The sequence below is a fragment of the Hesperophylax consimilis genome, unplaced genomic scaffold, assembly GCF_061612785.1.
Source record: "Hesperophylax consimilis isolate HC1 unplaced genomic scaffold, BYU_Hcon_1.0 scaffold_39, whole genome shotgun sequence".
Classification (NCBI taxonomy): domain Eukaryota; kingdom Metazoa; phylum Arthropoda; class Insecta; order Trichoptera; family Limnephilidae; genus Hesperophylax; species Hesperophylax consimilis.
In genome coordinates, this window is record NW_028301269.1 from 1107299 (window position 1) to 1134071 (window position 26773).

Below are 26773 nucleotides of genomic sequence, written 5' to 3' on the forward strand. Positions count from 1 at the left end.
CAAAGTGTAGGTCAGACAGGGATTCTTGAGATCGTAAGAAGTCGTCTCAGAACTGTACCCAGGTACCAGCGCGGGGGATCTTCAGGTGTGTTCTGCAGCGGGAACACCAGTCCGCCCCCGCTGTCTCCCGGGCACGTGGCTGATCCTGGAATGGAATTACATGGTGATCAAAGTGTAGGTCAGACAGGGATTCTTGAGATCGTAAGAAGTCGTCTCAGAACTGTACCCAGGTACCAGCGCGGGGGATCTTCAGGTGTGTTCTGCAGCGGGAACACCAGTCCGCCCCCGCTGTCTCCCGGGCACGTGGCTGATCCTGGAATGGAATTACATGGTGATCAAAGTGTAGGTCAGACAGGGATTCTTGAGATCGTAAGAAGTCGTCTCAGAACTGTACCCAGGTACCAGCGCGGGGGATCTTAAGGTGTGTTCTGCAGCGGGAACACCAGTCCGCCCCCGCTGTCTCCCGGGCACGTGGCTGATCCTGGAATGGAATTACATGGTGATCAAAGTGTAGGTCAGACAGGGATTCTTGAGATCGTAAGAAGTCGTCTCAGAACTGTACCCAGGTACCAGCGCGGGGGATCTTCAGGTGTGTTCTGCAGTAGTAACACCAGCTCGCACCGGCTGATCCTGGAATTGTATTCAGTAATAAAGTATCGGTTAGACAGGGATTATAGATGTTACTGAAGCGCGTTACTTACCGTTAGTGAGTCCCGCACATATCTTGTCTGTCGTGATGTATCTAGAATATGAGAAGGATGTGTTGGTAAGCTGCTTCGTGCACTCTAGATCCCCCACCACAGGGAGCTTCAGGAAGTTGAGGCTGTCGGACAACTGACCCGTTTCCGTCAGCCCCCAGCCCGCCACCTGCAGGGACAATTACTATCATTCACTTCTTTCGTTCTTAAATAATGGGTAAACAGGTTAATTAATTACGTGCAATAATATTTAAAAATACATAATATTAAGGAATTCTGCAATGGACTATCATTGGACCAATTGTATTGGTAATTTACGTACCTACATAAAGAAATATATGACATCCAGAATGCGAAAAAGGTTAACTTTTACAGTGTGTCAAATACCTTTTTATGTTAGTTTAAAAGTTAAATAAATACAAAATCATCTTTGTGTTGAACGTATTTTAAGTAAAATGCTGAAAACCATTCACTTGTTCTGAATGCGATAATAATTAAAGCTGGTGGACATTAAAATCAGTCCTCTCTTCAGAATGCATAGTTCTAGTTATGCGAAAATTCCAGTTGTAGATTTATTACCTTCCCCACACTGCCTGGGCTAGTCTGCGTATTGTGCAGTTCTCTGTCTACCAGATTCAAGCAGACTGCACGCACTATGCTGGAGAAGGTGAAACCCTTCTGGAGATGCACGAGGGCGATGTCATCCTGAAGGTTTCGGCCATATCCTCCGTACCGCTCCGCCAAACGAACAACAAGCACCTAAAAAAATTGATATGTTTTTATATTGATAATGGATAAAAAAAAATCATTGTGAAACACAAATCAATTTTGAACAGAAACTGGCTGAAACGCTGTTTAAATTCTGTTGAATATTGAGTGACGCACAATATTTAATAGTATTTAGAATAATTGAAAAATTGAAAATGATCTACTTCTCCCTGGTGCAATCTGCAATCACTTATGACATAATAGGATGGGGTGGTGCACTTGATACATTTATTAAGCCTCTACAAATAATTCAAAAACACATAATTAAAGTCATATATTACAAAAATAAAACATTCTCGAACGACCTATTATACAAGGAATCTAAATTATTTAATATTCGTAAATTATTTATATTACAAACTATGAAATATTTTTTTAAAAACAAAAATAATTTAAAAATAAATGAAAACAGAATGAGCAAAAGAACAAATAATATATTTTACACCCCCCAAACCGATACTAAATTAATGCAGACACAAAGCAGTTTCATTGGTCCTCGTACATTTAACCTTCTACCACTACAAACTCAAATGATAAATAAAAAGATAGAATATATTAAAGAGGTAAAATTATGGCTGAATGACGCAGATATTGAAAAGCTTTTATTATAAATTTATTGATCCTTTCTACAACTCACTTGCTGAAATTTTATAAACTATTGTACATAATGCTTTCTCTTTACTTTTTATTATAACTATAAACAAAAAAAAAACTTTTTCTACTAATGTATATTATACTTTAGGTACTTGAAATATAGTAATCGTTTTATATTACCCACACTCAGGCAGTGCCTTAGTGGGTTTTCATTTCTTGTGTATACTATTTGGTATTATATATTATGTTATTATATACTATCTATTAATATGTATAATATGTGTAAAGAAATGAAAATAAATAAAGTTAAAAAAAAACTAAAAAAAAAAAGTAAGCAGATTCAAATATCTCTGTTCATCACTTTCAACATCTAAATTAAAATTAGTTGCTTCCACTAAAACCACGACTATGTCCAAGCTGGTTGGATAAAAAAATAACGTTCAAATCACTCAAAAAGTTTTTTCAATCATAAAAGGTGTTAATTTCGTTAAATCATCAAAATTCTATATGTCCCATCGGTTCTATGGGATGAGAGTTAAGTTTCGTATTGAATTTCAAAATGCTTCTGAGGTATTTTTAATATATGTAGAATACTTTATACTTTATAGTTCTATTGCAAACTGTTTACTCATTTCTCAAATTGTTTCTCGGATCTCAATTAATTGATAATGGCGGACAACCTCCAGCTCCAACAAGCGTCCAGATTTATTTCTCACTTTTGAAGTTGTAAAAACAAATACTTTTTTAGAAACCAGATAACATTGTCTTTCAGATATTTGCGTGTGAAATAAACATTGATCTTTCTTAATAATAACATTTTAATATCAAACATTAAAATGTTGATAAAAAAACAAACAGATTTGTTTTTATTCAAATTCAATTTTGAAAGAATTCCATATTAAGAAAACACATTCTTTTGTGTAGAGACTTTTAAGATTTAATCTTTTCTTTAATGTTCTTTTATCTTTAACTTAGATTTAATTTTACTATAACTAAGAAGAATATTAATTTCTCTTTTATGACGACTAACCAAAAATAAAAAAATACTTTTTAAATGCCTGTTCAGATCTGAACTTCAGAGGCTCTATGGGATATTTATTTATTTATTTATATATAATTTGTACATTTATTTATAACAATTACAGGTAATAAAGCCTAAGACTGTTATGAAAATAACATACGATTTTCACTCTAAGTAAGAACCTGTCAAATCTGTGATTTATCTTGTCTATTGTTTATGCTCTGGCAACTTAGAACTTTAACAGGAAGTGAGAAAAAATTCAAGATGGTGGCACTTCCCGGCCGGTGACAGGAGAGACAGGCTGTCCGGTCGGGGGGTCAATTATTATTTCTGGAGGTCTGAGGCTCTAATCGAAAGTTATTTCATGGATTTGCGATTAATACCGAAATGTTCAGTTTGTGCTTCGAGATTAGAAGTCTAGTCATATTTCCCGCGAGTGGAATTCGCCCCGGGTGGCGTGAATAATGAAAACGTTTTTACCATGTGTGGCCGTGGGGGTAATCATAGTTTATCCAAGCGATCGGTGATTATTTCTGCCGATAAACTGTTTTCGCCGTGTGCATTTTGATTCAGAGCATTATTAAGTTCCACCTTGCCTCGTGGAAGGGCAACTTACGGATTAACCGTCTACTCAGGGCTGGACCACACTGGGCCGTAGGCCAGCCACATTCTGATGCCGTCTACTCCTCTTGGCTGGACCACATTGGGCCGTAGGCCAGCCACATTCTGATGCCGTCTACTCCTCTTGGCTGGACCACACTGGGCCGTAGGCCAGCCACATTCTGATGCCGTCTACTCCTCTTGGCTGGACCACACTGGGCCGTAGGCCAGCCACATTCTGATGCCGTCTACTCCTACTGGCTGGACCACACTGGGCCGTCGGCCAGCCACATCCTGATGCTGCCGTCCTCTAGCTACATGGCTGATTCATCTACTCCGCCATTCGCGGCACTCAGTGTTCGTTCCTCATAACTAAATACGTTCTTATTATTTTAGACAGGGTAGATAGATTCTACGTTCTGGTCGATGGGGGTAAGTTTTCACCTTTTTTTGTATTTCTCTGTGAAATTTATCAAATATAATTTGTTACGGCCAGTCCAAAGTTTATCCAGATTACTTTCATTCTACAACCTTGCAACTTCCTTTCAAACATCATGTAGATGGGATATATTTTTCCCCGCCCTGAATGGAGAATTATGCTCTACCGTCGGTAGGTCGGTTTGGCGAGCTCTTTTCCAGTTCAACCACTGGAAGGGACTCTGGCGCGTTGGCCTTCAAAGACCAACAAAGTCAAACTTGGCCACCCACTATTCAATCATATTAACAGTCAATAATGTACTTAGAAAAACCACACACAATAACAGCCTATTAACACATCTATGGGCTAAGTAAGTATCGTAACATAGTGTCAAATGCATATCCATAACAAGACGTTATAATTGTACCATTTATGCAGTGTATATGCAATGCCAAAAATCTCGTAAATGCGCTATAGGACACAAAAAATAAATCTAATTTCTTATCTACCGCATTCAAAAAGCACGTAGCTCTCCCCACAGGTGAGTTCATTAATAAATTAGTGCGGCTTGCTCTACTATATAGAAGATTGTGATGACGTCCTCGAGAGTGAGACTCTGGTACAAAAAAATTTAATTGGGCCAGTATCTCATTATTAGATAAGTGACCGTTTATTAGTTGGAAAAAATATTTAAGCAAAGCAATACCTCTACGTGTCTCTAGGGAGTGGTAATTGGTCATGCCTAATATATAAATCGATGGGTAAAGCCAAGGATAACGTCCATAGAGCCGCGAGAATAAAAACCTTAAAAATTTTTTATGGACTCTTTCAATGCGTAAAGTGTATGTTAATTCATGTGGAGCCCAGATGATCGAGTTTGATTCAAGTACACTTAGGACTAGTGTATTATATAATAACGTCAGTGTTTTTGTGTTACGAAACGGATATGAGTTTCTAATTACGAAGCCGAGAAGCCTGTATCCTCTGCTTATTAAATCATCGATGTGTTGGTGAAAGGTTAGTTTGCTGTCGTAAATAACTCCTAGATCTTTGATTTGATTTAGGTGTTGGAGAATAATTTCATTGATTGTATATTCAAATACATGCGGTTTCTTTGATCTTGTATACGAGACGATATTGCACTTGGGTGTACTGAAGTTCAAGCCATTTATTTTGGCCCAGTTTGAGACGCAGTCAATGTCACGTTGAAGGAGAATACAGTCAAGATGGTTTTTTATTGAACGATATAGTTTCAAGTCATCTGCAAATAGTAAATACAGCGAATGCGTGATGACTGAACCAATATCGTTGATAAAAATCAGAAACAGAAGTGGTCCAAGGATAGACCCCTGAGGAACTCCAGAAAAAACTGTGAATTCCAAAGAACTCCAAAGAATATTATGTTTGTGGATATTATGTTTGTGGCTAGTAATGTCCTTCAGAGGCTCTATGGAATATGATGCTTGTGGCTAGTAATGTCCTTCAGAGGCTTGCAGGGTTATGCCGATTCTTCATAAATACGGAAAAGAAACATTTTGTTATTCATGAAAGTGTATTTTGTAACCAACCCTCCTTTGCTGTCTGCCTGGCCTTCGTACAGTCAATGAAGAAGAGAGACTCCCTGCAACCACCCGATAATTACTCTCATTAACCCGATGGTTATAAGTTTCATCAGAAAAGCAGTGAGCAGCTGAAAACCAAAAAGAATAAACAAGCTTTTAAGGTTCCTATATTTTCATTTATTTATGTGACACAAATTTGTGGGGAACCCAAAATAATCTCTGTTTTAGAGGATTTAATATTTAGAATGAACTACCCACAGATGTTAAAGAAGCTAAAAGCCTTGCTGCTTTTCGTAGGTTATCCTTAAATACTGTAAAGAGTAAGTTTTAGATGAAGGGTAAAGTGTACTTAATGTCATAGAAATAATTTGTTAAAAGGTTGATACTAGATATAAAAATGTAATATTTTATTAGTTAATAAAAACATACAAAAAACAGCACAAAAATGTCTATTCTACTGTATAGAACATATACATTAACGGCTCAGAAGGAAGAACTACACACTTGTTCAGCCTGCAAGACAACTATATTGGATCAGTTTGTGGGATAATTCAGAGAGCTCTGGCAGACCATTCGCTAATCTGTTCCTGATGAGTTTCCAAGACTGACTACCAACTAGGGTTGCCAGCTCCCGTTTTATGAATTAGAGGATTTGATACGATTAAATAAAGGACATATGATGAAAATAAAGGACATCAATATATTTTTTTAATAAAATGCTGTTATGGTATCAGTAGTTACATTTATTAATAAAAAACAATATGCACAATGTTAATCGAAGCCAAGTAAGTAGTGCGACCTTAATTAGTCATTTTGCATTTAAAGTAATAAATAAAGTTAAAACTTGGTATTACTTTTGGCTGCTCTAAGAGCTTCTTCGTTTTCTATAATGAAATTGTTTGCATTTCATGTTGAAGTTCGACTTTATTTGTAGTTCTGCTTTTACAGTATCAATATTTATCTTATTTCGGTTTTTGGTCCACGTATCGTACACAAGGAAAAAATCCTTTCGGCTTGGGCATTAGAAACGGGGATGAAAAATACGTATTGTATTATTTTTAGCAGATTCTTGTTTTCATCCGTAGATTTGAGAATCTGAATCCAAATTTCAAGAACATTTTCACACTTCTTATCGTCTATAATTTTCGTCCTCTTCATACAATGCATCAAGGTTAATATTAGGTATCTGTAGTTTTGATACCATGATGACAAAGTATTGTCCTCTATTGAAGATTTTAAATCAGAGGACAAGATCAATTTTAGGGTCTGAAATAGAGGACGTCCTTTAAAATAAAGGACGTCTGGCAACCCTACTGCCAACGCTACTGTCGGTAACTATTGTTTCTATGTTGAAATTTCTTTTTAAATCTATGGTTAGTTTACCTCTTAGAAGAGAGATTCAATAGGAAAATCCCCTTTATAATTTCTACCACCCACAGGTGATCCTTACAGCTGCTTGCATTGATTTTTAACTTGTACAATCATTTGTTAAACTAGGCATCATGTAAATATATATTTAAAAATAAAATAGATTGTCTAAAAACTCACCGCTGATCACTAGCCTGCTCCGCACTAGGCTGCCACTGCATATCTGGATGAAGTTTTCTCCTTCCTTGCGGAATATGGCCACCTGCCAAGGAAACTCATTTGCTCTCACCTTCTGTCCCCCCCTTATCATTGCAGTCGCGTGTGTATCCTCCAACCCGCAATCTGGAAACATAAATACGTCATCTTCAATCATAGCCTTTCACGTAGGACGCGCGCACCGATACTAGTACATTGACATCTTCACTACAGTATCACAATCCAATGCACATTGCGATAAACACAAACCATTATCTGTTGACTGGATAAAATCAGCAGTAGGTATGGTCATTAGGCAAGACAAAAGACCAGTAGCAAATACTTAGATTAGATATGCACGAATTAAAAAAGTATTATTTGCAATAGTATGTGGATGTCATAAATTTAATTAATATTTATATTCTCAAACCGATCATAAACCATTTACATTATTTAAAAATTCGTTATATGACATACCCAGCCAGATTACATGGTCTCACATTCCAGACAATAATATCTGTAGATCGCAGAATGCAGACACACTGTCAAGGTAAGCACTGTCAACGTTAACTTTTGAAAACGATATTAATTTACATGTAAACACTAGAATCATCCTTATGGCAGTAACACCACACTAATTAGAAGAAATTAAAAAAAGTAACTATGGACGACTCAGCTAAATTTAAAAATTACTGTATTACAGGTTGGTCTATATCTAAAAATAAAATAAATTCTTTAGATAAACAGTACTGGAAAATGGAATCAGAAATAAATGTGTGCAAGATTTAATTTTTAACGAACAAATTAAATGTCAGTATTTATTTGGGTACAGAATGACATTAGAAACGTAAAACGCAATGAACTGGTGTTAATTTTGTTGAAATATGATGTAAATATAACAATTTCGTGATATATTTATATAAAATAACATACCGGGTGGTCCTTTGAGAGATTTTATCTTTAATTTGGTAATGAATTAGATGAAAAGCATTTTTCGTGAGTGGAAATCGTGATTTGAAATCAATATCGCCCAATACTTCCAAAACATTAACGCGAGCTCTTAGAAGTCGCGGTGTTCTCGTTCTGCCGCCCTCTCGTGTGCTTCTGCATCTTCAATTGCTTCGGGTAAAATTCGGTTTATGGGAGTCACTCGAATAACCGAAATTGAACTTGATTTAGACTAATTTAGGGCTGGGGAATCCGAATCTGTAAGAATTAGGTGGGGGTCGGCACTATTAACTGAGTTATAGGGTTTTGAAATTTCGTACGCGATACATAGAAACCATATTTTATTTATCAATTATGACATAAGAAAATCAAATTAGTGACGATTTATTAGTCTCACATTTCAGAAGTGCCAACCAAAAAATAAAAAGTGTTGCCATATAACAATAATATTTTTTTACAAAATAGGTTAGGTTTTTAGTTTGGGTTAGAGTAGGCAGAAGAACATGGGAAAAAGGTATTAGAATTAAATCAAAAACCAGTCTATACAAACCTAGCGTAGCCCACAAACTATTTGAAAACTGGGATGTAACTCTAAAGGGGACGCGAGCAGGCGTTATTAAAGGGGCAATTGTTTGTAACAGGAAATAACATGGAAAAAAGGTATTAGAATCAAATCACAAACCAGTCTATACAAACCTAGCGTAGCCCACAAACTACTTGAAAACTGGGATATAACTCTAAAGGGGACGCGAGTGGGCGTTATTAAAGGGTCATTTTTTTGTTATAGAAAATCACAGTTAGGTTAGGTTATATATATATAAATTTAATATTTACAAGATTTTAAATAATAAACTACAAATCTGGCAAATGATATTTAATTTTCTGAATTTTCCATGCATTGATATTATTATTATATGGCAACACTTTTTATTTTTTGGTTGGCACTTCTGAAATGTGAGACTAATAAATCGTCACTAATTTGATTTTCTTATGTCATAATTGATAAATAAAATATGGTTTCTATGTATCGCGTACGAAATTTCAAAACCCTATAACTCAGTTAATAGTGCCGACCCCCACCTAATTCTTACAGATTCGGATTCCCCAGCCCTAAATTAGTCTAAATCAAGTTCAATTTCGGTTATTCGAGTGACTCCCATAAACCGAATTTTTTCCAAGGAACGAACATGGAACGAATCAACTGCAAGCGGCGTTTGCTTCGTTTCTTTCCAAGAAGTTGAGGTTCAGTTCAGCAGTTCCGCTCGCAGATGTATACGTAGCATTAGCTGCTTCAAGTACCCTATAAGGCTGGGTTTACACGTGTAAGTAAATTTTACGACTTTCGTAAATTGTTGATAAGTTACTCACAGGAGCGATTACATATGCGTCCAACTTATCGTAAATAATGCTCACGGAAGTTGTTTGGAAGTTTAATTTACGAACTTCTCACAGAGACCTCTACACCAGTAATTCTATTGTTGGTAAGATGGCTTCCTGACAACAACGCGTTGCCGCCGACTTTGACAGCTGTCAAATAGTTGATTTATGGCTGTCAGTTAGTAATATTTGATGACAGCGATTTGTTTATTTACGGTTAGATCATGGATCCCCATATAATACAATACCCATTTCCGCACACAACGGATTGCCGCTGCGATAATATGCACAATTTAGTCAAACAATAAAGTAATGGCCCGCAGAGTGTTGGATTAGGAGTTGGCTTCAAAGAAGAAGTACTGATGGGACTTTCGTTCGTTTAACGGCAGAATTAAGAATTGAGGATCAACAACAATTCTTTAATTTTATCCAAATGACAGCAACTGACTTCTAATACATATTGGAAAGGATTGGAGCGCTAATTAAAAATAATGATACTCGTTTTCGGAATGCTATTTCACCAGCTGAAAAATTAATGAGATTCCTGAGGCGTTTGTGTGTAACACCATGTACGATCGTGTGAGAAATGCGGAGATCCGCAAAGAGTACAAGGCTGATGTAAGCGTAACGAGTAAGATCAAGAAAGGGACGCTTAGATGGTTTGGGCATGTAGAGCGAAGAAAGGAGTTTAAGAAGAATATACGATGCAAATGTGAATGGTAGCAGAAGTCTGGGACGCCCGAGGAAGACACGGAACGACCAAGTGTACCAGATACTTGAGTCGGGCCATGTCAAGAGTCAGAATAATAGAAGAGTATGTATGAATGTGAATGAGGCAAGAAGTATGTGCCAAGACCGAGTTGTTTGGCGGTCCGTCCTCTCAGCCTACCCCTGCGGGGAAACGGCGTGATGGTTAGTTAGTTAGTTAAAAAATTTAATGGTGACTTCGATTTTTGGCGTCAGGTAATATTTTCTATGTATTGTTATATTGCATTTTTGTATGAATTCATTGGAGATATTAATTTGTTGTGAAGTGTTTGTTGATAGCTGATCCATCAGTTCGTGAAGTCGAATATTAGAATCATTATCACACATTTACACAGGCATTTGTTAAACATGACATTGTGTTTGATAAATAATGTTGTCTCCATAGTGATATGTATTGAGCTGGTGACAAACCCGTCACAGAAGTAGGGATAAGTATACAAACAATCTATTAGACGTTGAGCTGGTGACAAACCCGTCACAGAAGTAGGGATAAGTATACAAACAATCTATTAGACGTTGAGCTGGTGACAAACCCGTCATAGAAGTAGGGATAAGTATACAAACAATCTATTAGACGTTGAGCTGGTGACAAAAATTAATAATTTTTTGAAAACATAAATTTAATTAAAATCTTTTTGAATGTTTGAACAGATCGTTCTGCTAATCCATTTGACTCGGGATTATACGATGGAGAAAATAATAATTTAATAGATTTTTCTATACAAAAAATAGAAAATTCTTTACATGAAAATGGAGGACCGTTATCACAAACAATAGTTTTCGGAAACGCAAATCTGGAAAAAACTTCACTTAATTTTGATAAGAAATCCGAATATTTAGTATTTTTCATATAAAAACATTCTATCCACTTTGAATCTGAATCGCAAACTAATAAGTATTTGGAACCTTTTAAGTCAGTGATTGTGACAATAACACACAACTCAACGAAATAAACAACACAGTGTAAATTAGGGTAAACATGACGCACACAAATAACCACCAATTTATGGAATCATGCAAGACGGCAATTCAAGACCTGTTGGAGGCAGTACAAGATCCAACAAAAAAATTTACCAAGGATCAACAAAACTTAATTACTTTAAAAGTGAATACAATATTGGCACTGATGGGTCACGTCGCCATTGAAATGACTGAAAACAATGTCAAACTTGAGTCGTATGACCAATCAGTAGATAAAAAACGATACTTAAATCGAAAAAACGAATTTTCCCTAATGATTACCCCGAATCAAAATAATAAAGAAACAAATGAAAAACTCCAAAAACGAATCCAAGAAAAAATTAAAAACGGAAAATTAAGGATTAATATTGACAGCATTAAAAAAATTTCTCAAAACAGATTAATCATAAAATGCTTTAAGAAAGAGGACGCACTGATGCTGCAAAAAGAAATCTCCAAAGAATTACAGGATGTAGAAGCAAAAGAACTTATGAAAAAAAAACCTACACTTATATTCAAAGGCATCTTCAATGACTACAACACTGAAGATTTTACTGATGACCTATTTGAACAAAACGAATATCTTAAAGTTTTTACACACACTACAGATATCAAATCACTAATAAATGTTGTTAAAAATAAATACAACGACACGATGAACTTCATTGTAGAGGTAGACAAGGACATCCGAAGAACTATAATACAAAAAGAATAAATAAATATCGGATATCAAAGAATTTACGCCGAAGATGCAAACCCGCTGGTACAATGTTTCCATTGCTTACGCTTTGGACACACATCAAGTAGATGCCTTGGGAAAGAAAAGGACGCAGCTAGCTGCAGCTATTGTGGAGGCCCTCACACACATACGGCTTGTATTAATATAAGCCAAGCACCCAAATGTCTGAACTGTGAACAACATAACCTAAAAAATAAACTGACATTTCCATCAAATCACCGAGCAAATGACAAAATTAATTGTAAGTTTTATAAAAAAATGCTTGAAATTGCACACCAAAAAATCGATTATTGAAAATCGTAATGTTTTAATGTTTTCTTCATCAGGATGTCATAAAATTGACATTTCTAAGTACGTTTTACAAATCCATATTCTTGAAGTTTATTTTGTAGTAGTATTTTGCACATAACTCTACAGCAGTATTCTCTCGTATTATTATTGAAACATATCTCTTTTTTTATATATTCTACTTACACGCCGATATTATTCAAATTTGTTTTGTATTACTCAATACTAGGTTGTACATAGCTTCTCGGGAAATAGTATCAAATAATACTAAACCCAACAACCATAATATTAATATATACGAGGATTATACTATTATTACAAACAGTTCGATATTTTTCTTTATAAGATGCACAAAATTAAAATCTATTTTTCAATTTATTTTTTACAAGCCTACAATATTCAAGTATATTTTGTACATCATTATTATTTTGTACATTATTGATAGATGCTATATTTCAACTTCCAACCATTATACTGAATGTTACGAGTATAATATTATATTATATTATATTTTTAAATGGCTTTCAACTATATTGAAAATGATACTGATGTAGAATTTACCCGTGTAAGCAATTTAGAATGTTGGATTCACGCACAAAATATTAATAAATGCAATACTAACCTAACCTGTGTCCAAATAAATATAAGATCACTAAACAAGTATTGGGATATTCTTCATGCCTATTTGAAAAACTGTTTGAAAGACATAGATGTAATTATGCTTTGCGAAACTGCAATTAACGAGGAACTTATTAAATTATATGATATTCCAGGATATAAATCGTATTATTATTGCAGAAAAAATAAACAAGGAGGTGGAATATTACTGTATATAAGGGAACATTTACATTTTAAACAAAAAAATAGTTGAAACCATTCACTTTGAAAATGTGTTTGGAATATTGACATTACCTAATAAATGTAATTTTTATATTTTAGCAATTTATAGACCACCTAACCTCAATAAAAAGGGATTCTTAAATGAAATTTCTTATTTTTTTTGCAATAGTGTAAACTTTAATGATAATATAATATTTTTTGGGGATATTAATCTTAACATACTAAATCAAAGTGATTCAAATATAATAGCTTATGAAAATATACTTACCAGTAATTACTTAACAAAATGTATTAATGATACGACTAGAGAAGCAATCGTTGCTGGTCAAATAACCAAATCCTGTATTGACCACATATATGTTAGATCTAATAAATGTAACTTGTCCGCGTGTGTAATTGATTCGAGAATTGCTGATCATTTTATGACGGGACTAAATTTACAATACCATGACGTCAAAAATATTGAACAAAATGAAAAAATCACAATTCTGTCTCAAAAACGTGTTGATAAAGAAATAAAAAAATATAATTGGAATATTCTTTTGAAAGAAGTGGATTGCGTTACTCTGTATAATAAAATTAAAAATAAATTTAATGAAATCTATGAAAAAAGTACTGTAGTAAAGTCTTGACCTCAAATCAGACCTAATGCCATAAATGAATGGATAAATGAAGATTTATTATCAAAAATCAAATTAAAAGATACACTTTACAAAAGATGGAAAAATAATCCTACAAATAAATTTCATGAAACAGAGTACAAATGTAATCGAAACAAAGTTACAAAATTAATCAGTGCATGCAAATTAAAATTCTTCAACTCAAAATTTAAAAATTACTTTGCCGACTCTAAAAAAACGTGGGACGAAATAAACAGATTGTTAGGAAGGAAGAGCAAAAGTAATTGCGACCAAGTAATATCAAACTATTTAAAAAAAAAGAACAAATGACTGAACAATCCAAATGGACTCTTTCCCATGGACTTTCAGCGATAGGCCAATTATGACGCACTGTTAGCTTTTTGTACCGACTGACACATTTATAAATAATATCTTGATTCATACCTAACCTCCAAACATAAGAACTGATTTTACTATATCATGATGACCATAATGTATTAAATTTAAGACTTTAGACGAGATTCTGGTATTACAATTCTGTCACCAAATATAAGACCGACAGTAAATTTCTGAACTTGAAATTGTTTTTAATTTCTGGACTTGACAAGTTTTCAATCCAACCGATTGAAACATACTTCATGACTTTACATAATATTTCATCTTTTGCAGAATGACTTTCAACTTCTGAAATGGAATTAAGGGTGTTGACATGTATACAAAATTACATTCCTCTACATTAAATTGTTGTTCAATTGGCAAACGTGACATTACATCAGCTTGAGGAATTTTCAGTCCTTTTTTAAAAACTAATTTATAATTGTACGCGGACAATATTAAAGATCATCTTATGAGACGTAATTCAGCTAAAACGGGGACTTTTGGCAAATAAAGATCAGTATATATAGTAAAATGACGACCAATTAAATATTTATGTAATTTCTTGATTCCAAAAATAATAGCAAGGGCTTCCTTGTGCAATTGGCTATAATAGCCAAAGATATTTGCCAAAAGTCCCCGTTTTAGCTGAATCACGTCTCATAAGATGGTCTATAATATTGTCCGCGTACAATTATAAATTAGTTTTTAAAAAAGGACTGAAAATTCCTCAAGCTGATGTAATGTCACGTTTGCCAAGTGAACAACAATTTAATGATTGGTGAAACCCCCTGTCAGATTTAGTCATAGTGATTATGTTTAAGTTTTTTTTTGTCATTGTAAATTTTTTGAAAAAAAAAAAATTAAAAAAATGTTAGTAGGAAAGGATGATATGTATTGCTATGTTGGCAGTCCTGATGCGTCACGTGGGAGATAAGAACTAATGTGCAGAGTGTCAATAAACGTCATAGGTCTGAGTCAACTGTCTTTTATTCTTCAATAATCCCCGATATAATACTATATAGACTACCAAAAGGCTTTCGATAGTGTCCCGCACTCGTGGCTGATCGAAGTATTAAATATATATAGACAATTAACCCTATTATTATTAGCTTTTTGGAAAATATTATGTCCTTTTGGAATACCAATTTACTTTTCAATTTAAAAGTCAAGAAAAAGTAATACCGGGCATTTCAATTAAAATAGGGATTTTTGAAGGAGACTCATTGAGTCCTCTTTGGTTTTGCTTAGCAATGAATCCTCCATCTAAAATGTTAATTAACAGCAAGTTTGGAATAAAAGTTAAGGGTAATACAAGGGAGGGTAGTACAATTTCGCATTTATTATTTTTCGATGATATAAAATTATTTTAGAATTCTGAACATAATTTAGAGAAAATGATCGAGGTAGTTAAAAACTTGACGGGGATGAGAGTATATTTATAAATTTCCAAATTACTAGTATGATAGGGGATGAGGTTTGTTTATTTATTTATTCATTAATTTACGGACAATATGTCCATTAAAACCATAATATTGACACGAATAAGAAAACATAGATGACAGTGAATGGAGAGTACATGAATGTGAAGGGCAAAGACAATGTAAAATAGAAAATGTACACATAGAAAATAACTACAAGTCAGAGCATCAATAACGAAGTATTTAGGAATTTATTAAATTACTTTATTTTTTTATAAGTATTTAGGATACCCACAATCAAATAGATTAGACCATACTAGTATTAAAAATGATATTTGGATTAAATTTCAAACTAGGATCAGGAAAATTTTAAAATGCAATCTATCTGCTAAAAATTTAGTAAAAGCAATAAATACTTGGGCAATACCTCTATTAACGTACTCATTTTTCATAATTAAATAGTCCAATACAGATTTAGATAACTTAGAACGATTAATTAGAACTACGCTAACAAAATTTAATTACCATCATCCAAATTCAGTTATAGAACGAATTAATTTACCTAGAAATTTAGGAGGTAGAGGAATAGTCAAAATAACTTCTTTGAAACATTATCAGGTAGAAATGCAAATATTTTTTTTTCCATAGGAAAGCTCATAGCTCAGAAATGCACAAAATAATTTGCAAGGCAGATAGAAACATTACACCTTTAAATTTATACGAAGAGAATGCCAACATTTTTATAAATCCCAACCAGGAATTATTAAATTCCTGGTCATCTCAATCAAAAGTATGTTGATAAATTTTCTTCAAACAAATGGTTGAGTATTGGAGAGTTGAGGGCAGAAATAGAAGGATTTATGCTTGCCATTCAGGATAGAGTCGTTAATAATAAAAATTGTAGGAAGCATATCTGTGGTGTTATGGAAAAGGGAGATGAGTCAGTAAAATTGCGAAATGGAGTTAAATATGCCAGAAGAATCCTAATTTTTTTCTCTACACGGAAAAGAAAGATGAGTCCGCTCAAAAAATTAGTTTCCGAGTTATTAGCCGTTGTCATACAGAGACGAGTCATATTTTAAATAAATTAACACGCACTTGGAGATAACTCAAGTTGTCTCTGTATAACGAAATATATATTTTTAAATATTGACACGGAAAACAGAGTTAACTTTAATAATCGCTGTTTTCTGTGTTATCTATGGTTCATTCTGTGCTTTATGGTTACATGACGCCGCGGCTTGTTACATTTGACAGTTGTTGTTTCACTGGCGATTTGAATCATTCTTTCGGTCGCATTATCATTTTTTGTTGTTTATTTTATATTTATATTTGGTACCGTGTGTTTTGAGGAGTTTTAAAGATGTTTAGTAAGCGAACGAGGTCAATAATAGAGCTTTCGAATGCAAATTCATCGCATGGTAAGATTTTTATATTATTTCTTCATGTTCTTTTGTGGTATTATGTTTGTATTAGATTCATCTCACTAAATTATTGACTAATTTATGAAATCCTATTAAATTTCAGATGTCACAAACGGACTTTTAGATGTTTCTACTGCTTCAAGTAGTTTAAATGGTGACCAAATCATTGTCGCGAATAAGATGCAAGATATTATATTGTATGAAGACATGTCAGATGATGACAGCGTGGCCAGACAAATGACAAATAGTAACCAGATCAGTGTTATAAATAACATGCAAAATATTATATTGCATGAAGACATGCCAAATGATGACAGCGTTCCTACTCCAGGTAAATCATTTAAATGATATTAGCCTAAAAGTTTGCTTTTGAAATACTCGTATAGTTGATGGTTTATTCCAAAAACACTTATTTGATGTATTCATTCAAACCATAAAGTAAGGTAAATTAATCAGTATTTCTTATTAAAGGAATATAATTATGTACCTACTTTAATTAAGTAACTGAATGCATTATTTGTTCATATGAAGCAATTACTTGGTGACGTGAAATTATAATTTAAAATAAAACAATGACTTGGTAAACACCATTTTTATTTATATACTTAATGCCAACTGGGTTTCGCTACAACCGTAGCTTCTTCAGGGCAGAAGTTACCCCTCAGGGGTAGGCAGAGAGCACGGACCACCAAACAACTCGGTCTTGGCACACATTCCATGCCTCGTTCACATTCATACAATGTCTCATACATGCTCTTCTATTATTCTGACTCTTGACATGGCCTGACTCAAGTATCTGATTCACTTGGTCGTGCCATGTATTTCTTAAAGCTATAGTATATAAAGCTGTAGATATTATAAATACTGATTTTATTTTATATGTCCGTCTTCCAGTTATCCTCTCCAAGACTTACAGACGATAGTTCCAGATTATTCAAGTGATTTTAGCAACAGTGATATGGATGTAAGCTATAAACCCCCCAGTTCCAGTAATTCCAGCTACGATGGACCCAGTCCCTTCAACAATGCACTCCTTGGTGAAGCAACTACTGAAACTGAAGACACGCACCCTGGAAACCGAGGAAAATCTCTTTATTTATTAAGGAAAGAGATTAAAGAAAAACGTAATCGAGGTCTAAAATACAAATCTAAAACTGGGAAATTGGTCAAGGGTCGAGAAACGGAACGCTTAAGTGCTTGCCGTAAAAAATGCATGGATAAAGTGTCTTTTGAATATCAAAGTATATTATTTAATGAATACTGGGCACTAGGAACCTTCGACAAAAGAATTACGTTTATCTCATCCCTCATCACCGATGGGCCTAAGAAAACTATGCGGGTTAGAAATGTACCACCGAAGAAGAGGGAAATTAATCATAAATATCATATACGAGTTAACGGTGCCATTATCGAAATATGCAAAGGTTGCTTTAAAAAGATTTTTTGTGAAACAAACAAATTCATATGTACCGTCATTAAAAAGAGATGTACATCTGTTTCTGGGCTCCCGGTTTCTGACAAACGGGGAAGCAGTATGCCTTCTACCAAGATATCGGATGACCGCATTCATCAAATTAAAAATCACATAAGAGAGTATCCTGCCTACGAGTCACATTACTCTAGAAGGGATACCTCTAAGAAGTATTTGCCCATTGGACTCACTTTAACCAAAATGTATTTTATGTATAAGGAAAAAGTAGAGGATCCGGTTTCCAGATCAATGTTCTCAAATGTGTTTCGTACAATGGGCTTATCATTTAAAAAACCTTCTCTGGATACGTGCAGTACGTGCGATTCGTATTCGATTCAGATGAAACTTGTACAAGAACCTGATTTTTCAGTACTGAAGGCAAAATATGAAGCCCACAAGCAGGAAGCAGATTATGCATATTCTGCCAAGGCAAAAAATAAAGAAGAGTCGTCAGAGAGCAGAAGGACCTATTGTTTTGATTTGCAGCAGTGCCTCCCAACTCCCCTGCTACGTTCAAACATTGCTTTTTATAAACGTTCCTTGTGGACGTTTAATTTAACCATTTACGACTGCTTCTCAAATGAAACAACGTGTTACATGTGGCATGAATGTGAAGGTGGTCGAGGGGCTAATCAAATAGCGTCATGTTTGTATGATTTCATTCTTGCGATTCCACCACAAATAAATGAATTAACATTTTATTCAGATACCTGTGGTGGGCAAAATAAAAACAGCCATGTTGTTGCAATGTTTTTATGTGCTCTTCAAGCAAGACCAAACATAATCATACATCATAAATTTTTAGTCCCAGGCCACACTCACATGGAATGTGATTCCATTCATGCTATAATTGAGAGGAAAAAAAAGCAACCGACATGAATATTCATTTACCAAGAGATTGGTACAATCTTGTAAGAACTGCTGGAAAAAAGAAATCGTTTACAGTAAAAATCATGACACATGAACATTTTTTAAACTTTGCTGGGCTATACAAGCGTTCATTGCAGCTGAAACAAACTGATGATGAAGGTAATCGATTTTTATTCCACGATATAAAATGGTTCATGTATAAAAACACAACCCCAGGAACTATACATTTTAAAAGGACTTTGCATATTGAAGACCCATTTAAAACTATTTCTTTTAAACGTAGGGGTAATGCAATCACCATTTTGAGCCCTGGAAAATGCTACAGTGGTCTTATTCCAATAAACAAGGAAAAGAAAAAGGACATACTAAGTGTTTTTCATTTAGTAGATCCTGATTGCCATGATTTTTATAAAAAAATACCAGATGCTAGCAACGTTCCGAATGTTGATCCAGACGGATATGAAGATGCCGGTGAATGAGTCCCCCAAATTATACTAATTAGAAATCTGTTGTATGTTTTGTTTATATTGGATGAGTATTACATGTCATTATAACAGGATACTTTTTTTTACTTTGCAATATCATTGTAAATTTATGTTAAAAATGTCGTTTTTTAACTAAATAAAATTATTCCAATACAAATTTCTGTGTCAATGATTATAAGTGCATCCTTCCTAAATAGGTAAATGATTTTTCCTTTATTAAGTTGAAAAATAACAGAAAAAAATAAGAAACATTTAAGACATAACTCATGTTTTATTCAAAATTAGGTCCAAACGTGACACGGAAAAGAGGAATGAGTCACGTAAAATTGTTAAAAATAGGTTTTTTCCAAATTTTCAAATACTCTTCTGTAGAATAAATATTTTCATTAATTATTGCATAAAAATATATTCCTAATTACAATTCTCAGATCTGGCAAAAAATCGAGAATACAAAATTGGCTCCCCTGTAAAATTGACTATTATTGACTCGTCTCCCTTTTCCAAAACACCACAGATATAATCAAAGATACAAATCAAAATGATGATTTATGTAGAAAATGTTTGGATTTTCCGGAAAATATAGAACATATTATATCGGGATGTTCTATATTAGCACCGTCCGAGTATACATTTCGGCACAATCAAGTTTTAAAAATAATTCACCAAAATTTGGTAATTAAACATAACTTGATTGACTGCCGTAATATAATACCATATTATGAATACGAATCAAATTCATGTTTAGAAAAAGAATTTTATAAAATATATTATGATAAAACTATACCAACAGACCAAACGATTAGTCATAATTAGGATCCGGAATCGCGGTGGCTTTTTGAAGAATTCCAGGGCCGCTCATTATTAAAGGCAAAACAATTAAATTATCGTTATTCAACGGGTTAAATTCGTTTTAAACATACTGTCCTTTTGCAGCTGCATGTAGTATACATACTAGAGGCTTGGTCTGAACAAATTCTCAATTTTACATTATTTTTTAAAGAAATTAATTTTCATACGGGGAATATTATTATTTATTGGATAATTTGTATAGCGCCGCTTTTGTGAGAGGGGCGCTTTACAGTTGATGCAGGTATTACAGAAAATATAAATATTACAAAAATAGAGTGAAGTTAAGTTAAGTAAAATGAAGTATAGGAACAGGTGACACGAAAATAGACGATGGAGACTCTGCAGCAAGAATCCTAGGTGGTGAACAAACTGAAACATTCCACTTGAAGTGAAATAACACAGAAGTGCGCTATATAAATGTCATGTTATTATTCTTATTCCCTTTCCCTTCCCTTCTCGCCCTGCTTGTTTCGACACTAATCGCGCGCAACACTAAAATTTAACAAAGTTTCATCACAATAGGATGAATGATATAGAAAAATGAGAATTTTGATCAAAATTTCATAACGCAGAGCTCACCATTATTTACAGAAACCTTTCCTAGCATCCACACAACTGGCCAAAGTTTCATTGATATAGGAAGAATTGTATAGGAAAAAAAAATTATACACACTTAATAACGCCAGAGCTCACTTTTATGTATAGAAACCTTCCCAGGCGTGTGGACAACAACTTGCACAACAACTCGCCAAAGTTTTATCGCAATCAGACGAATAGTATACGAAATAAGGGAATTTTATACAAATTTCAAAACACCAGAGCTCACCATTAAATATAGAAACCTTCTCTTGCATCCACACAATAATTCACCAAAGTTTCTTTGCAATCGGATAGGAAACAATGGATTTTATGCACAAATTTTATGTTGCCAGAACTCACTTTTAGGTACATAGAAACCTTTCCAGGTGTGTGAACAACAAATTGCCAAAGATCAGACATCCAAACATACATTGATTTTTATATATATTGAAAATATGAAATCAAGGTTAAAATTAAATTTAAACAATATTAATAAAAGACAATACAGTTTCCTTGTTGGTATCACTATGTAAGCCAGTACTGTGATTCAACTACGGTATACAAAATTTGAGTTTATGTGGAAAGGTTTATATCAATCACACTAAAACAATATTATGTGACGTACTGCTCTTTGTCCTTTTTGTGGTAAAAATGACTTTACTTAACTTGTTAACTGAAGCTCGGCCCAGGAAATATGAAATTCGATACTTTTGTTTATCGTACCACGTTGGCAATCGATAATAATAATTTCGTCTTTTTCTATTCAATGAACAAAATATGAGAAAGAAAAGAGACAATAGGTAATGGTAAATCGGTATGTCTTACTTTAAAACAAATATTTTTAAACGACAAGCCGATAGGAAATATTTCATTTTTTAGAAGTTATTTACGAATTAGTATTCATCAATCATCATCATGGCCGCGTTTATAGTACCTTCAATTAATCTAATAAATAAGTGGATAAAACCCCATCCTGAGCTAAAATTTGATCGTGGGGTGATTTATTGTGACGTGTGTGATATTTCTTTAAAACAATTAAAAAAATATACAGTAACTAAGCACGTTTCAAGCAGAAATCATTTGATAATGAAGACAAATGATAAGTGTAAAACAGATTTCTATTTTGATTTAGCTATGTTTTTAATATGTTTTAATATTCCATGGACAAAACTAGACAATTTTAATTTCCGTCTTTTTTTTTCGAAATATTTGTGTTGTAAATGTTCGACTATGGATCTTCCGAGTGAATCTACTCTCCGAAAAGTGTATTTAAATAAAGTGTTTTGTAGTGAAATTAACGATATCAGAAAAAAATTAGGACATTCATATATATGGGCGACAGTTGATGAAACGACCGATAAGTTTGGACGCAATATAGCTAATCTGGTCGTAAAACCACTAGGAGACATTGTAACTCGGTCATATTTGATTGCTAGCAAGGTTTTACCAAAAACCAATGCCGAAACCATAAAGGATTTTGTAAAAAACAGTTAAATTTTTTTGTGGCAGGAATCTGCAGTTAATAATTTCGAAAAACTTTTAATTTTAACAACAGACTCTGCTCCTTATATGCTAAAAGCCGGACGCGAACTTAAAGATGTGTTTCCCAATATGATACACTTTACCTGTTTGGCTCATTCACTAAATCTAGTCGCTTCAACTGTGCGGGATAAATATAAGAAAGTGGATGATCTTATTTCCTGTGTTAAAAAAATATTTTTGAAAGCACCGACAAGAGTAGACATATTTAAAACCATGATTCCAGATATTGCACTACCACCAGAGCCGATATTAACGCGTTGGGGAACTTGGCTCAAAGCTGCTGTTTACTATGGTCAACATTTCGAAAAAATAAAAAGTGTCGTTTCAATTTTAAATGAAAAGAACGCTGTGGCAATAGCGAAAGCTAAATTATTGTTTGAAGATGCGAGTATTAAGGGTGACCTAATTTTTATAATGGAATATTTCGGAACAATTCCAAATGCTATTAAAAAACTCGAGGATCCTAAGCTTACTATCATCGAATCGTTCGAAATTATAGATGAGATAAGGACTCTTTTATCGTGGAGCAATGAAGAGTGGGCAGAAAAAAGATTCGATGCCATATTAAATAGAAACCCTGGCTACGATAAATTACGGAGCATTAGTGAAAATTTAAATGTTACCATCGATTCAAGACAACTCTATAAATTTGCTCCGCTGACATCTGTCGATGTTGAACGATCATTTTCCATATATAAGTGGATTTTTGAAAATAGGTATAATTTATCACCAGAAAATATGGAACGGATTCTTATACTGTATTATAAAAATAATGTTGACATCAAAATGAATTGATCCTGCATCATGTACAATGTACATTCTGTTTGAATTCACAACAGGTAAGCATTAAATAAAGATATTATTAATAAGAGGTGTGAAAGTTATTTCTAATAGGCTTCTCCGAGAAAACTTTTCAATGTTGACAACATACTTGACTCCTGGCATACTAAAACTGGAAAGCGGTCTATAAATAAGTGTTTCATAAGTAGGTAATTATTTTTCCCTTGAGTACAGCACTGGTAAAGCCACCGCGATTCTGGATCCTAGTCATAATAGACCCGATATAGTTTTAAATGACTAAATTTAAAAAAAAATAACTCATATCATTGATGTCGCTATTCCAAATTCCTGTAATATTCAAAAATCTGTTAATGAAAAAATAAGAAAATACACAGATTTAGGAAAGGAGATAAAAAGAATTTGGCATTCATTTGACTATAAAAACATTACTATTTGTAATTTCGGCTACTGGCATTATACCTAGCTCTCTCATTAAAAATTTAGGCGTATTAGATCTATCAAAAAAATTAAATGTAAAATTGCAAAAATCAGCCATTTTAAATACATGTAGGATTACGAAAGATTTTTTAAATATTTATGTTGAGGGATCAGTAGGATTTATAGGCCCTGTTAGAAGTTCTACCGAGCCGAACCCTCTGATATGAAAATATCTGGAGTCGGTGAATTATTTTCCCATTTGATCTCTGGTGAGTTGACGTTTTGTTTTTGTTTCATTTGTGGAAAAGTGTGTGGAAGGTTTTAGTTTTTCCTATTGGGAGATTTAACGCGGACATAAAGTCGGAAATTATAATAAGGAGGTAAGTAAAATTTGTAAAACGCCCTTGAGGTGATGATCACAAAAATGGCGCTATAAAATGTATAAAGTTGGTGTTATAATATGGGTGTGTGTTGGCCTTGCAAACATTAAAATTACTCGTTAATAGTACGCAGAAATCCTTTAGCTTTCAAAAGAATTTGTATATTTCATGTACAATGTTTACACGATGATGCAGTACATTTTCTTTTGACTATCATAATAGGCTAATGCCCGTGTCATACATAAAATACTTCATTAATAAAATATAATAATTGAAAGATAAAAAGTATTAATATGAAAATAAGAAAATCTAACATAAAAACATACAAGAATAAATAAAACTAAATGCAAATATAAAAATTAAAAGTTAGGTGAGAAATAAAGAAAAATAATATTTTGATTGAAATAGAACTGAAAGTTGAACTAAAAATTGTAGTTTTCTACTACAAAAGTACATGTTTAAAATTCGTGCCATATAAGAAATTGGAAAGAAGGTTTTATAGAGTAAGTTATTTATCTTATTTTTTATACAAATATATATATATATTATTTTTTGAATAGTTTTATGAGCTTAAGGAGTTTTAGTAGAAAGTTCGTCCCCTTTCAAATAACCAATGTTTTATTCTGGCAATAAAAAGAGAGTTAGAATTATACGACTTTATGTCGGTACTCAATGCATTATATATTTTTTACTAAGCTATAATTTACTAAGCATGTTGAACAGGATAAATGCAATAAATTATTATAAGCTATAATTATTCGCCTGTAATATAAATATAAATTGAAAATATTTCCCGAGTAAAAATAAATGTCGCCGACGGGAATTGAACTTCTGATTTCCGGTCAGACGCTCTGGACTCAATTTGTATTGATATAACAGGCGACTAATTATTGCTTATAATAATTTATTATCCCTTGTGCTATGCATAAAACCCTTGTCTTATAAACATTAGTTTATCATTTAAAAATAAGAATAAATACATTTTGTAATATACATACCATGTTCAAATTTATCACTTTCACTGATTCCACAAAAACACAAAAATAATAAAAATTTCACTAAAATCATTTTAGCAAGAATTAAAACGACGCGTCGCCAGCAACTAAATATCACTGAATCCGCATTAATTACACAAGAGATACTAACTTTTATGAGCGATTGAGCGTTTTTTCGCCGCACAAAATAAAGAATTAATCTATTGATAAAACTCGAGTGATCAGCAAACATTGGTTTTTGAGCTCAAATTTCAAATATTAACCAGTAATATCAGAAAAGGTTTTTTTTACTAAAAGGCATCTATTTTTTTATTATATAGTTAAACAGTTTCGTCTTTCCGCTACGGTCCTCCACGGTCGCATCGAACGCCACGAACTAGTCGCGCCATCTCTTAGGCCGGCTCGTAACCAATTCAGAGAAATGTGTGTGCGTGTATGTGTGTCACCAAATGTTAAAAGAATGCATTTTCATCGACAACAAGTTTATCTGCCGAGTCTCAGTTCGATCAGATGTCGGAAAGTGGGTTGATTTACAAGATTTGCAGTCATTCATTCTAGACAACAAAATCAAAATTCAATTAGATGTATTCAAGAAAGTTATCAGAAAATTTCCATAACACCGGTACGTACTTAAAATAGTTGATAAATTAATTACCGATACACCTTTTGAATAATTTTGTTCAAACCCTAGTGTTATGAGCAGTGGCGGCCGGTGGTCAAAATATGTGGGGGTTCACCGGATTACAACATTAAGTCATAAAATAAATTAAATAAAGGTACATACCTATTTATAAAGAAGTTCTATTCTCTGTTCATTTTGTTTAGCAAAGACCTCTATCAATGCTTAACACTGATAGTGCGTTCAGTCTGTCCTGGCTCAACGTGTTAAAAGATTTTATTCTTTTTAACGTTGAGAAACATCTTTAGCTTTCAACTGAGGTCATTCCAAAGGTCATGAATGGTGCACAAAAGTTTTAGTAATTTCACAGTCTCGGGAAAGTCTTCTAATAAACAAGTACTATAAAAAAGTTGTAAAATTGATAAAGCGCCGTTAGCTTTTGAAAAATCGTCGCGGGCGTAAATTGCACAGAGTTTACCTTTTAGGTACTGAACTTTATTTAGGAAGTCATACGTTTTAAGCGTCACATTGAAATCATGTTCTGGGAAATTTGACCTGTATCGATTTTTATTAAATAGCTCATTATGGTGTTTACCTTAGGCACGGTAGCCTGAATCCAATTGCATTCTGATGTCAACTTTTCCTAAAACCTTTAAGCTCAAAACTTTTTGTAAATGTAAATGATAAGAATTATGTTTTTTGATTTTTTCAGAAAGGTGAGTTACATCAGTAACACCGCTGATTGTCCAAACTGAATCAACATCGTAAATTAAACACGTAA

The 26773-nt window shown here is 33.5% G+C and overlaps 1 protein-coding gene across 2 annotated transcripts; it reads right to left on the reverse strand.

The window, feature by feature from the left end:
- Positions 1-90: 90 nt before the first annotated feature.
- On the reverse strand, positions 91-25503 carry LOC149409011 (trypsin beta-like). Of its 2 annotated transcripts, none has more exons than XM_089650256.1 (6): positions 25377-25503; positions 7210-7371; positions 5668-5789; positions 1278-1457; positions 702-867; positions 91-313 (listed from the first exon to the last, which is right to left on the reverse strand). In XM_089650256.1, exons 1-6 carry the CDS (start codon positions 25444-25446, stop codon positions 180-182), a joined length of 834 nt encoding a protein of 277 aa, XP_089506382.1. In that variant the 5' UTR covers positions 25447-25503; the 3' UTR covers positions 91-179. The 2 variants fall into 2 exon arrangements, with proteins under 2 accessions (XP_089506382.1, XP_089506383.1); XM_089650257.1 differs by lacking the exon at positions 91-313 and adding an exon at positions 382-481.
- Between the last annotated feature and the right edge of the window lie 1270 nt (positions 25504-26773).

What these genes read in the sequence shown, in the direction of transcription:
- LOC149409011 (XM_089650256.1), bottom strand. Translation starts at nt 25,446, where the DNA reads ATGATTTTAGTGAAATTTTTATTATTTTTGTGTTTTTGTGGAATCAGT. An exon ending in CAGGCAGACAGCAAAGGAGG is followed by an intron (nt 1,458 to 5,667) that starts GTTGGTTACAAA and finishes CAATTTTTTTAG; the next exon opens with GTGCTTGTTGTTCGTTTGGC. An exon ending in GCCCAGGCAGTGTGGGGAAG is followed by an intron (nt 868 to 1,277) that starts GTAATAAATCTA and finishes TTGTCCCTGCAG; the next exon opens with GTGGCGGGCTGGGGGCTGAC.